At 46.7% G+C, this 13,659-nt stretch overlaps 1 protein-coding gene across 1 annotated transcript in view; it reads left to right on the top strand.

Annotated features, from left to right (window-relative positions):
* Nucleotides 1-13,659, top strand: part of SEC23A (SEC23 homolog A, COPII component) — a 989,636-nt gene that overhangs the window by 407,759 nt on the left and 568,218 nt on the right. The window contains exons 10-11 of the mRNA XM_085626924.1: nucleotides 6,263-6,386; nucleotides 11,926-12,006. Of these exons, the coding sequence (XP_085483050.1) occupies nucleotides 6,263-6,386; nucleotides 11,926-12,006 (205 nt within the window). The remainder of the gene's footprint in view (nucleotides 1-6,262; nucleotides 6,387-11,925; nucleotides 12,007-13,659) is intronic.

Here is a 13,659-nt window from a genome sequence, read left to right as displayed (position 1 = left end):
GGGCCCCGACTGTCGGGCCTTGACCTCGAAGGCTAGGCGGGAGCGGTCCCTCAAGCTCCTCGAGCTCCGGCAGTCGAGGTCCCGGTCGAGGAGGAGGTCGAGGGACCGGTCGCGGAGCCGAAGTCATCACCGTTCGTCGGGCTCGAAGTCCTCGCATTCAGGTAAGTTGAGGCACAGTAAGAAGAAGTGGAAGAGGCGACATCACTCTTCTGACTCCCCTCGCCGGTCGCGCGACTCGGCTGAGGGTTCAGGTGGCACCACCGGCGATGCTCCGTCGGAGCCGCAGGAGTCGCGTCCGGCCCCATACCCTCGGTCCCTGGGCCGAACACGACTCCGGACGAGGTTCGAGACTTCCTCGTGGCCACGAGGAGTCTCGCTCCGCTGTCGCGGCCTGTCAGCGCGCATTCGGGCCCCGCAGGGCCGGTTGGGAGGCCTAGCGAGCCGGCGGCTTTGGGCCCGGCGCCGTCGTTGACTTCAGTACCGACGCCGCAGGCCCCCGTGGGATCCAGGCTTGGATCCCGGTCGACGCCGGTTGACCTTTCGACCCCTCCACCGGCGCCGACCCCTATGGTGCCGCCCCCGGCGCCGTCTTCGGACGACGTCGTCCCCTGTTTTAGACCTGGCCTGGTCCGGCATCGGAGCGGCGCCGTCTCCGGCGCCGATGGATGAGCAATTAATCTACCGCCCAGCTCCGTCCTTTCAACCTGTCTACCAGGAGTCGGATGACGGGGACGACTGGGAGGGGTCTGAGGACCCTCTGGCACAGCAGTGCCAGTTTAATCAAGACTGTGCAGAAGAGCTGGGGGATGCCAGTGGTCTCGATACTTCACTTGACACTGGCTTCATCTCTCCTCCCTCCGTGACTACGGAGGAGGGTGCAACCTATTCTGTGGTGCTGCACAGGGCTGCCAAAGCCCTTCACCTGGAGCTCCCTGCAGCGGCCGTGAGGACTAACCTCCTCACTGAGGTGCTTCAACCGCCAGTAAGCTCTTTGGAGCCTCTACTGCAGTTCAATGAAGCACTCACTGACGTTCTGATGGGCACCTGGTCCAAGCCCTCCACAGTCACTCCTGTGGACCGGAACGTGGCCCGGCACCACTGCCCTGCTCTGGGCGATCCCAGCTTTCTGTCAGTGCACCCCACCCCTGAGAGCCTGGTTATCCAGGCCTCTACGTTCCAGACCGCTTTCCCGTCCGCTCCTCCGGATCGGGAATCCAAAATGTTGGAACAGTTTGGGAAGAAGCTGTTTTCCTCCCTCAGTTTGAGGTTGCGGTCCATTAATACCGCATGCCTTTTGGACCGTTACACCCTCTCCTTGTGGGATACGGTGGCGGACGTGCTGCCCCAGTGTCCGGAGGAGGCCCGGACACGGCTTGCCCAGGCTCTTGCTGAGGGATGGGATGCAGCATGGTACTCAATTCGATGTGGGCTTGACACCACGGACTCGCTAGGTAGGGCGATTGCGACGACGGTGGCGATTCGTCGCCACGCCTGGCTGAGATCCATGAATTTTTCCGGGGATGTCCAGAGCACCCTCATGGGCATGCCCTTCGATGGCCGTCGCCTTTTTGGCGACAAAGCGGATAGTGCGCTGGAGTGCTTTAAGGACTCCAGGGCTACGGCCAAGTTCTTGGGCCTCTCGGCCTCGCGACCACAAACTTCCACTTTTCACCCCTTTTGTGGCCAAGGAAGGGGCGCCTCCGCACATCCATCTAGCCACAGGCTGCAGAACCAGCCTCAACGCGGACGTTGATTCCGCCGAGGCGGAGCAGGGGGGACAGAGAGGCGGTCAGCCCACATCTGCCCCCGCAGCATCTGCCTCAAAGCCTTCCTAGTTTGACCTTTCAGGCCCATTCCACGCCAGTGGGAGGCAGAGTTCGCCATCACCTGCTCCACTGGCGTACCATCACGTTGGACAGGTGGGTGCTTCAAATCGTCCAAAGGGGCTACTCCCTCCCCTTCGAGGCGACCCCTCCAACCATGCCACCGCAGTACCACCGCATGTCGGGGGATCACTTGCAACTTCTGCAGGAGGAAGTTACGGCCCTCTTGGCCAACGGGGCCATCGAGCGCGTTCCTGGCCCAGAAGTAGGTCGGGGTTGTTACTTCCACTAGTTTCTGGTTCCCAAGAAGGGCAAAGGGGGCCTACGCCCTATCTTGGACCTCAGGAGCGTCAACGCCTTCCTCCGGAAGGAGAAGTTCAAGATGCTCACCTTAGCTCAGGTTCTGGCTGCCCTAGACCCTGGAGACTGGATGGTAGCGTTGGACTTGCAGGACGCAAATTTCCATATCCCCGTCCTGCCGGCCCACCTGCGTTACCTGCGGTTCACGGTAGGCCACAAGTTTACTGTGCTCCCCTTCGGCCTCACCAGTGCCGCTCGGGTGTTCACGAAAGGTATGGCAGTGGTCGTAGCTCATCTGCGCAGATTAGGGGTTCCAGTCTTCCCCTATCTCGACGACTGGTTGTTGAAGGCGGGCTCGCCCCAGGCAGTCGTCTCCCACCTCCAGACTACGGCCGACCTCCTGCATTTGCTGGGGTTCTCCATCAATGTGCCGAAGTCGCATCTGAGTCCCTCCCAGAAGCTTCTTTTCATTGGAGCGGTTCTGGACTCGGCGCTGTTTTGGGTCTATCCTCCAGAACAGCGGGTTCGGGATATTCAGGCTGCTGGGTCTAATGGCCTCCTGCATCCTGCTGGTACACCACGCCAGTTGCATGATGGATTACGAATGTCGTCTGAACTCGGACGTGGCGCAAGGCCTCTTTCGGCAGTGGGGAGTGCCTTGGTTAGATCTATTCGCCACCGAAGAGAATGCGCAATGTCAGCAGTTCTGCGTGTTGGAGTTTCCAAGGCGGCACTCGCTCGGGGATGCCTTTCGTCGCGAGTGGAGTTGCGGTCTGTTGTATGTCTTTCCGCCTATACCACTTCTGCCCAGAGTGCTGAAGAAGATCAGGCGCGACCGGGCCCAAGTCATCTTGGACACGAAGGTACTGGTATCCCGAGCTACTCAGTATGTCAATCGATCCCCCCGATTCGACGGTCCTCCACCTCCATGCGTGGAGATTGAGCGGCGACAGTTGATGCCATTTGACTTGCCTCCTGAAGTCTGTGATGTCATTCTGGCAGCCAGGCGTCCCTCCACGAAAACGGTATACGCCTGCTGGTGGAACAAATTTGTGGCATGGTGCACAGCAAAGGCTGTGGATCCCATTTCCGCCCCTCTTTCTGAGGTTCTCCTCTTTCTTCTTTCCCTGGCCCAGCAGGGCTCTGCTCTGGGCACCCTCAAGGGATATCTTTCAGCTGTTTCTGCCTTCTTACGGCTTCCTGATCAGCCTTCCCTTTTCAAGTCCCCTGTTGTTGCTAGATTCTTTAAAAGAAATTACTCACATGTTTCCACCTGTCCCTTTCGTAATGCCTCAGTGGGATTTGAACCTGGTGTTAACCAATCTGATGTGTGCTCCTTTTGAGCCACTTCATAATTGTCCTCTTCATCTTCTGACTCTTAAGACTGCTTTCCTGGTTGCCATCACCTCTGCCAGAAGAGTGAGTGAGCTCCAGGCTCTTTCTTCTAAACCTCCTTTCCTCTCTGTCCATCCGGACAAGGTTGTTCTCAGGACTCGTCCTTCCTTTCTCCCTAAGGTGGTTACTGCCTTTCACATCGGCCAGTATGTTACATTGCCCACCTTCTTTCTGCCTCCGCATCCCTCGAAAGAAGAAGAGAGGCCCCACCGTCTGGACCCAAAACGTGCGCTCTCCTTCTATCTGGACCGCACGAAACAGTTCCGGGTGGACGACCAACTCTTCGTTGGCTACGTGGGCGCTAAGAAGGGGCGGGCAGTGCGAAAGCGGACCATCTCTCGGTGGGTCGATTTGTGCATTAAGGCCTATTATTCCTTGGCTAAGAAGGAACCTCCTGTGGGGCTGAGGGCCCATTCCACTCGGACCACAGCAGCTACTACTGCCCTGGGACGGGGAGTCCCTCTGCAGGACATTTGTCAGGCAGCAACGTGGGCCTCGCTGCACACGTTTGCTAAGCATTACTGCCTGGACAGCCAAGTCCAGAGAGACGGCTTCTTTGGCCGTTGTGTTCTCCAGGACTTCCTGGTGTGATCTTGGTTCGCAGACCCACCACCGGGGTTGGTATTGCTGGGGTACCTATTCTAAGATAAGGAATCTAACTAACGTGTCTCTTTCAGATGAACAAGTTACTTACCTTCGGTAACGGTATATCTGTAAGAAACATTAGTTAGTTAGATTCCTTACCGCCCCACCATCCTCCCCGTTCTGCGAACTGATATCTAGGGTTAAGGTCATCCCTTCCAGGGCCCTAGATTCATGGCACCAGTGTCGGTTTCTTGCATGGCTTTGCGTTCCTGGCACGGAAAGCTATGTACAAGAACTGATGTCAGCGCGCGAGGGCGGCGTCTAAGTACTCCGACGACGTCATCCCTGCGATCACGACGCCGATGACGGATGCGGAGCCGCAGAGGACGCCTAGCGACGCGCAAGGGTATTGCTGACGAAAAATCTTTGCGGATCCAGCCTGACGCCTGGGGATATTCTAAGGTAAGGAATCTAACTAACTCATGTTTTTACAGATATATCGTTACCAAAAGTAAGTAACTTGTTCGTCAGGTGCATGGATCTTTGCAGAGTGTGTTGTGATGAGCATGAATTGGAGAGCTTTACTGTTGATGTTGTTTATATGATTTTAAGTGGGATGTAGGTCAATGATTGACTGCACTTGACGCAGACTTGAGATTAACGAGCGCAGTCTGCTAAAGATGGTTGCTGGGTTTGTCCTGGCTGCTGGACCTTGGATTGGCCCAATTTACAGTTCACTTGGGTGGGCAGGGAGCCTAGGGAATTCAAATTTTTGGGCTGCTCTTGCTGGAGGTTGTAGTATGATGCGAGCAAGATATTGCGGGTAATTGAGCACAAAGTCTTTGCTGCTTGATCCTGTATTAAAGCTGAGGAGTGTTGGGAAGGGAGCTTAGTGTAAGCTGATTAGTTACACTGCTGTGGCTGTTGGTAGGGCGATTTCTAGCTCAGAGATGAACACTGTATCGTCCAATAACAAAGAGGTATGTCAAAACAGTTTACCTTAAGTTTCCAAAGTGAATTGTCTTCAGATAAGTGTCCATATACTTTGAATACTACAGTATGTACAAAGTGGTTCACCTTAACATGCCTGGATACCTACTAGGAGGCTCACAATGCCTGTGCAGAAAGGGGAGCTTTGGCAGAAAATTATTCTATTTAAGAAGCCTCAAACCCTGAGACATTCTGTCTGCAGGAGTGCTACAAGATTACGAATCTCCCTCGTACCGGAGAAGTTATGTGCCAGTGCCCTCCTCGCTCTCCCGAAACACTTGAACTCTCTCGTTTTGGAGGTACGTCACTGAGCATGGAGGTGTAGCTTACTTTCCCTAATCTATACCAAGCTGAATAACCAGTTCCCTTACCTCATCCTCTATTATTTCCTCCCCATACTTCCACCAGTTGCGGTCACCAGCTGTGGCTCACTGGTCAACTTTTCCCTCCTCTTGTCTCCTAGTCCTGATGCAGGGGTCTGATTTCGACTGTAAGGTGGAACATTGGGGTTTGTGATGCCAACTCTGGGTACAGAGCTATAGACTTGGCTCCTGCATACCCCTAGTCAATTTCTCAAGTCACTCCGCAGATGAGCATACCTTTCTGAACCTTTTTCTTAAACCCATGCAAAGGCATGGCCCTACCTGTCCTCTCCTGCAATCTGTTAAGACTTGAACCAATCACTGTTCTTATATTGGAACAGACTGAAGCTTAGCCTCCATCAGATTCAAATTCTTTGACTCCCCGCATACCTGTTATCCTACCCCTATCCTACTTGATTGTGAAAGCAGTAATGCAGTGTTAAGAGACCATGTCTCAATACTTGCCATTCTGCTCAGTTAAATCTACCCTCTGTCATGTAGCTGTCACCAACTAACTGGCTTCTGTCAGAAAGATGATTCTTTTGGTTCCTCATCTGCTCCATCCGCTTGTCTGTTTAAAAATGTATTCATCACTGGCCAACACCTGTGCAACCATTCATATAGTCTTAGGGTCTCCCTCAAGATCTTAATTGATTGACTATTTACTTTTGTATGTTCTTTGTTTTGTATTCTGCATGCATATTATTTACCTGCCCAGCTCTGTGATGCTCTTTGGTACCTGGTTCTCGCTAGAGAAAACTGCATATCTAAATATTACTGACTGTCTGATCTTTGAATTTTTTACAGCGGATACATGGTGATGGGAGACTCCTTCAACACTTCATTATTCAAACAAACATTTCAAAGAGTTTTTACAAAAGATGTACAAGGAAACTTCAAAATGGCATTTGAGGGCACTTTGGAAATAAAGGTAAGGAACAAAACATGATAAGGATGTATGTGTATCTTTTAGTCCATTTGCCCCACTTTAGGTTAGGGCTTAAACATGCTCTGGAGTAGATTAGGATAAAAGGGACCTGTCATGATGAATGCCCAGGACAGGCAGTAAAAAATGCAGAAACATGTAGAGGTGACATTTAACCGTAGGGCTGTTATAATCCCATATACATGGTTGTTTGAATTTAATTTTTCACTTTATTAGAATATAAAAAGAAAGACATGAATACACATACAAAAACAATATGTTCCACCACCAGACGTGGTCATTGCGATACATAAGTAGACGCAGAAATATTATTATATTCGTAGGGTGTGGGTGATCATCCCAGGGTGAACAACGCAAAAGAAACACATAAAAGAATGATTTAGGTCAAACCTATTCCCAACTTAAGTGATCTCTCCAGCAATACCCCCGCACCTCCCAGCCCCCCCGCCTTCAGCCCAGTAGTGTGAGACCAACTCCACCCCATCACAGCCTACATGCCTGCAATAGCTATCAGTCCCTGGGTGCGTGCTTTCGCCTTTCGTGCGGAGTTATCTTTTACATATGTCAAGAAGGGGATCATATTTTATCAAAGTGCAGCTTTGTGTCTCGACCGTAGTCGTCAAACTCTCCATGGTGTACAAGTCCTAGATTTTGACCCACCACAGAGCCATAGTAGGGATCTTTGGCCCCTTCCCCTGGAAGGTAATCATCAGGCGCTCGGCCAGAAAACAGTGTGTGATCAGCTTGCCCGAAGGGGGTTGAGCGTGTAGAGTTGCTCCTTTTCTGGCGCCTGAAGGGGGTGGGGATTGAGCGTAACATTCAGGATCTCAGAGATCCGCCACCTCTGGGCATTCCCACCACATGTGGATATATGCGCCTTAAGCCCCACACCTCTGCCAAAATTTCACTCATCCCCATCATTTACGACAGGCGAACCGGGGTGAAATACCATCGCAGGAGCAATTTATACATGTTTTCCTTGTGCGTTTTAGCCGCTCTGTCATTTTCTTCCCCGGTCACTTTCGTCTATTTCCATACCCAAATCTTGTGACCATTATGCGATATATCCAACCTTAGTATGTCAAGAGGGGTTTCCAGTGCTCTAAAGAATCGAGAAATATCTTTCCCCTGTCCCCTCCACTCAGAATATCTTCTATCAAACTAGTCTCTCGTGTCCGCCCCTGGGTAGTGTTTGCCTGGCGAGCCCAATGGATCAGCTGTGTCACTCTGTATAAGTCAATGCGATTTAATGAGAAAATGGTTGCATACTGGTCTCTGGTACCCCTATCCACATATAAAACTTGAAGGGTGAGGTCTGCACCTCTTCTCCATCAGTGGAACCTCTTATACAGTATACCCGGTAAAAAGTCTGGGTTACCAAGAACTGGAGTGTGTGGGGATGGGTATAGCCTAAACTGTCTAGTTCGGGCAGCCCTTCTCCAATGGTGAAGGGTGGACAGGGTAGAGGATAACAAGCAGCCTTCAGAGGGAAGGCTGCATAGCGGTAACCACGGTAAGTGTTTAATGGGGGAGCTTGCACATAAGATGTTCTAGTCTAATTCATGGTTTAGCGGGGTATGGGACCCAGCCCAAAACCTTAACAATTTGGGCAACCATAATATAGCGAGCCGTGTTCGGAATTCCCAGTCTGCTCTCCCACGAGGAAAGATAGAGGGCTCCTTTAGCAATTCTAGGGGGTTTGTTGTTCCATATAAAGGTTCATAACTTCTTGTTGATGAGTTTGATCACCGCTTTCGGAATCCGAAGCAGGAGGAACCCTACCTAAATATAGAAGTCTCGGTAAGAAGTTAATTTTGAGATAGTTGACTCTGCCCATCCAGGAAACTTCTAATCAACCCCTTCTATATAGGTCCTTAAATAGCGTGTCAAGGAGAGGCAGGATGTTAAAATGGAAAGCATCTGAAGGGTCTTGTGGGATAGGAACCTCTAGATACTGAAAATCATTATGGGCACATGCAAAACCCCTGGACTTGACCTGCTGTTGGAGATCAGTCGTCAAGGGACCCACCCCCAAAGCCACAGATTTTTTTGTAATTAATTTGGAAGCCGAATACCTCCCTATACTCTCTGTGTGGCTTCGAGTGCATCTATAGAAAAATCTGGGTCAGTCAGAAAACAGCATGTCATCCATGAACATCGTGATTTTTAATTGTGTATTATTGTGTGTCTGGATATGCCTGGACTTTCAGCACAGAGGGCGAACAGCACCGGTGACAAGGGGCACCTGAATAACATATTGGGGTCAGACATGAGATTGTGGGTCTTGATCCTCGTGGACGGCGTTGCACAATCGTCCAAAATATAGGATTGTAAATATAGGCCTAACTTCGTCAGGGCCAATTCACTCTATTGAATGCTTTCTCTGCATCCAAACAAAGGAGGAGAATTAATTTACCTTTCCGTCGTGGTTCGTTCAATAGCATTAAGTGCTAATATAATGTTGTCCCTTGTCTTCATATGTCTAATGAAGCCACTCTGGAGCGGGGATATAAGTGTGGGCCACACCCCAGCCAAGTGATTAGTTAGAATCTTAGTGAATATCTTGACGTCGCTGTTAAACAGCACAATTAGTCTATATGACCCACATTGGTCAGCGGTTTGGACGGTGTCAATATCATAGAAAGTGTAGATCTTATCATTGACGATGTAACTGAGCCAGTGTCCAGGAAATAATTAAATACCTTTGTTAAATGAGGGACCTCATCTGGGAAGTGGAAAGCTGCCTTGTGTGGGTGAGTCCAGGGTTTCCCCCCGGTACAGCTCCCTATAAAATGAGACAAAAGCATTCCTAACCTCTCTATCAGAGGTCAAATATGATCCCACTGCAGTCGTGATCCCCTTTATGTAATTCATGGCCCAGAATTGCCTAATCTTGTAAGCCAACAGTTTGTCGGCTTTGTTCCCCTTCTCGTGATATATTTTTAGTCTCAAATAATTTATAAGCCGCATCTTTATTCAGCAGTGATTCTAGTTCTCCTCTCGCTTTGCAAAGCTTTCAAGAAGTAGTTTGTGGGGTTGTCTGTTTTTGTTCTCTATTTTCTCTTTCTTGTTTGAGTGTTATGTCATCTATTTCCATCTGTCGGAGTTTACGTAATTGAAAAAAGGCAGTAGTATGAACTTTGAACTCTCCTCTCATGACTGCCTTGGCCACATCCCGGATCGCGGCCAATGAGAGATCCCCGGTTACATTCTCAGTGACTCAAAAGGAAAAATGCGGTGCTGATCTTATTAGATTTGTCAGCCGCATTTGATACTATTTCACACGACATTCTCCTAACCCGGATAATAAATTGCGGTATATCTGGCACTGCGTTGGCCTGGATAAAATACTTTCTTACTAATTGCAGGCGGGCAGTAGCCCTAGGACCTTTCCTCCCAACTGAACGCCCCATCACTTCAGGTGTCCCACAGGGCTCATTCATTAGCCCTCTTTTGTTCAACGTCTACATGGCCCCGCTCATTTCACTAATATCTTCTTTTAACATCGAAACAACATCCTATTCAGATGACATGCAACTGATCCTGGCCTTAGATATAAAGACTGTAATAAAGAAAAGAAAATCCTAAAAACTCGCTGAAAAAAACATAGGTTAAATTGTATAGTTAGGTGCTGAAAAGTAATACAAATGCTAATATTAAAAAAAAAAAAAACCACTGAAATTCGCTGGTTCTCTGAACTAACTATAACCTGTACCCTTGCCATGCATTGCTTATATCCTCACATTTAACATCACTAATGATATGTTAAATGACGACATTGATGATATCATACAATCATTGAAACCATCCGAAAGGGTTTGTGGACTTAAGGCAGGGGTCTTCAAACTGGGGTGCGGGCCCCCCTAGGGGGGCCTTAAGTCATTAGGGGGAGGGGTGCCATGCTCTGGCCAAAAGACACATTATGCTGATAAGTGCTTTGTTTTCAGCAGAAAAATGACCGGCAGGAGGCTGCTCTGTAATGGGCCACCATTAGCATCTTTTCTCTTTTATATCCTAGCTGGGAGAAGGTGTCGGAAGGGACTCCAAATATTCTTCAAACCCGCACTCCCAATTTCTAATAATCACACTGTGGATACTTTTACAGTTAGTAAGGCCTGCCTGACAAGAACAGTATGTTTGGCAATCATGTATTTGATTGTATTTTTAAAACGGTAACAGAACTTAACTGTAATGTTTAAATAAATATAGACATATTTAAACAGTGCCAGTTTAATAGAATAATAGTGAAAAAGTTTGAGGGGGGGCCCCAGTGATTTGTTTTCCACCGGGCAGACCACTGACTTAAGGTAATTTAACATGCTACACCTATGGACAATTATCTATTCACCTTACTGGGATTAGACACTCACAAACTTCACCTGACTCTTAATTTCAAGAAGAATTTGAAAGGTATACATTTGCCACTGAAAAGACACCTTCTGTGAGACACTGGACAGCCATCTGTAGTTTAGTAAAATACACTACACGTGTTCCTGAGATGGACACTGTGGCATACAACCTCAGAGCCATGCTTAGAAAACCAGTATGAGATCAACCACATTTAGGTGGGGCACCCCTACATTGTATTTTATTCTACAATCTGCTGTGTGTCAAAATCTTCAGCAAAGTTATGGAAATAAACACTCACACCTTATAAATGTCCCATTATATAAAATGTTTGTATACCACTGTATCGCAATAATTTACATGGGCCTGTGGCCACATATCCACTGGTGGATAATCTATTCTCAACAGCAGCTTTAGCCTTTCTCACATATTTTTAAACAAGCTTTGGCTTTAAGCCACAACTTACATTCAGTCATAACTCTACAAACTACATCAAATGTGGTCAGTCTTTACCTTGTTTTACTTATAGCACTACTTCCATCCCTAAGTTTAATAATTTGTAATTGGTGCACCATATCACTTTCAACATGCATAACTACAATTGACTCGAAGGCTTTCACGATTTCCATACCATGGATCCACATGTGTACACTCTGTAGCTCCATGATGTATCAGTTATGTCACCAATGCTTTCATTTGAAATTTCAACAGTAATGTCATGAAAGATGTAATTGAACATGTTATGCGTGATGTCATGTTAGGACATAAGCAGTGCGTGGCGGGTGTGCGAGTTATAGTTTGCTCTGTGATCTATAACTGGTGAATTTCAGTCAGTGGGGATTGTTTTTTTGTTGTTATCTATATGTTTTTATAAAACCTAACTGTAATGCCATTTTATTCATTCTTTTTTTTCCAGTGAATAATTTTCATATATAGATTTAAGAATGTATGGTTGATAAAAGTAGCCTACATACGTAAATTGCCATTTGTTGATGCGAAGCAGTTTAAAACTTTTAACATAACTTTAAGCTTTGCCATTAGAGTAGCACAAAGCTTGAGTGTTAATTAAATGAGGATTATCAAATAAATTGTTACATTATCTGTGCTTTCAAGTGTTGTGAATATTTTGCGATTGATTTAGAAGGATTGCTAATTTTTGTGTTAATATTTTGCAAAGACCTCCAGGGAGATAAAGGTTTCCGGAGCTATTGGACCTTGTGTGTCACTCAATGCCAAAGGACCTTGTGTGTCAGAAAATGTAAGTCTTTTTGTTAAAATTCATTAAAGTATAAATTATAAAAAGATATTTGTGTATTAGATGCTTTGAGCAGTGGGTGACTATTGCTTCTTAAGAAAAAACGTCTTGTCTAAATAATGTACACCATTACCAGTGATTATTAATATTGATTGCGTGGCTTTGAGCTCATTCATTCATCCCCTTTATTACTGACATAGAAATAAGGAAAATGTTTCACCAGTGATTGTGTTGAATTCAAAGAAATGTTGTTAAACATGCTTTATATGCCATGTCAAGGGTTCACAGCAGCTACATGCATTTTATGAAATTGAGAGAAAGTGCATGTGTAAATTATAATAAATTGCTGAAAACACAGCCCTACACAATTCATTAAAGACCTGTTTTTAAAAGAAACTTTATTTTGATATGTTCAAATACAAAGTTCAATTAAACCAAACAATCCATTGATAACAGTAACTGGTTTATTGGAGAACATCAAGATGATTTCATAGAAGGGAGTAATCTATACCTTTTGCTTCAAGCGAACAACATTTTAATATATTGATACCAAATTGTGAAAATCGATATTGAGCACTATTTTAACTATTTAACCACACATTGGCCACAATTCTAGTTTCTTCGAATAATTTTTTGTTTATATAAACAAAAAAGATACATGATTATCCTGCATTTGTCAGGAGATACCAACATATTACATACACTTACCCTGGTGGCCCATTCATGTCTGAACCTAGTTAGAGTATTGATTATAAAATGTTTACAATTTGATAAGAGACACGCCCAACATGTTTCCAAGATGAACACATCAAAGCAAGAGTATTGACATGCCACTCATCCGTCAGTTATCCCTCGAAGCACCCCATATTCTTAACCATCTTATCCGACAACCCGTTCGTTATGCTAGATGTTTCATGGCCATACAACAATCCATTACCCTCTTCTAGGTGTTCTAGGCAAACCCTCCTGTCCCATTCTCATGCAATGGCTCCTTATGCCACCATCATTCGTAGAGTATAAAGGGCTATCTTTTATTTGCTCAGGTCTGTTTCGCCTTTTATACCTAGTGAAGCTGCATGGAGGGTTAATGATTTCTGGGCCTCCAGTATACTATCCAAATAGTCATGAAACACTGCCCAGATATCATGGATAGCTTTGCATTCTCATATTATTAGAAACTTGTGCCTGGGTCATATTGATACCTCAAACATGTAAGGGAAGTATCCAAGCAATATAGTCGAGACAATGCTAATATATAACTGGATTACTCTGCAGACAAATTGGATTACCACTTATTGTGTGTATGCTACAGCTTCATCTCAGTACGCGTTGTCAATCTTCCCTAAGTCTTCGGTCCATTATCCTCTCAAACCCTACAACATATCTGGAAGATTTATAAGCATGGTCATGTGGACCATGGAGACAGCACCTCTCTGTATTTCTACCATCAACATCCTTGCCTGTTGTGGTCTGTGGTCTTGAACTCTTCACCAACAGGTTTTTTGTCTCTTGGATATGTCAAACCTGCAAATACCTCAAATATGCCATATTAGATAGTTGGAAATATGCTTGCAGTTGAGAAAAGTATTTCATAGCAGCAAACGCCGTCATGCTGCCCAACCTCACCAGGCAAATAAGATTCCACGTTCTGTACCA

The sequence above is a fragment of the Triturus cristatus genome, chromosome 9, assembly GCF_964204655.1.
Source record: "Triturus cristatus chromosome 9, aTriCri1.1, whole genome shotgun sequence".
NCBI lineage: Eukaryota > Metazoa > Chordata > Amphibia > Caudata > Salamandridae > Triturus > Triturus cristatus.
The sequence above is the reverse complement of the archived record's forward strand: the minus strand, read 5'-3'. Positions and strand labels throughout refer to the sequence as shown.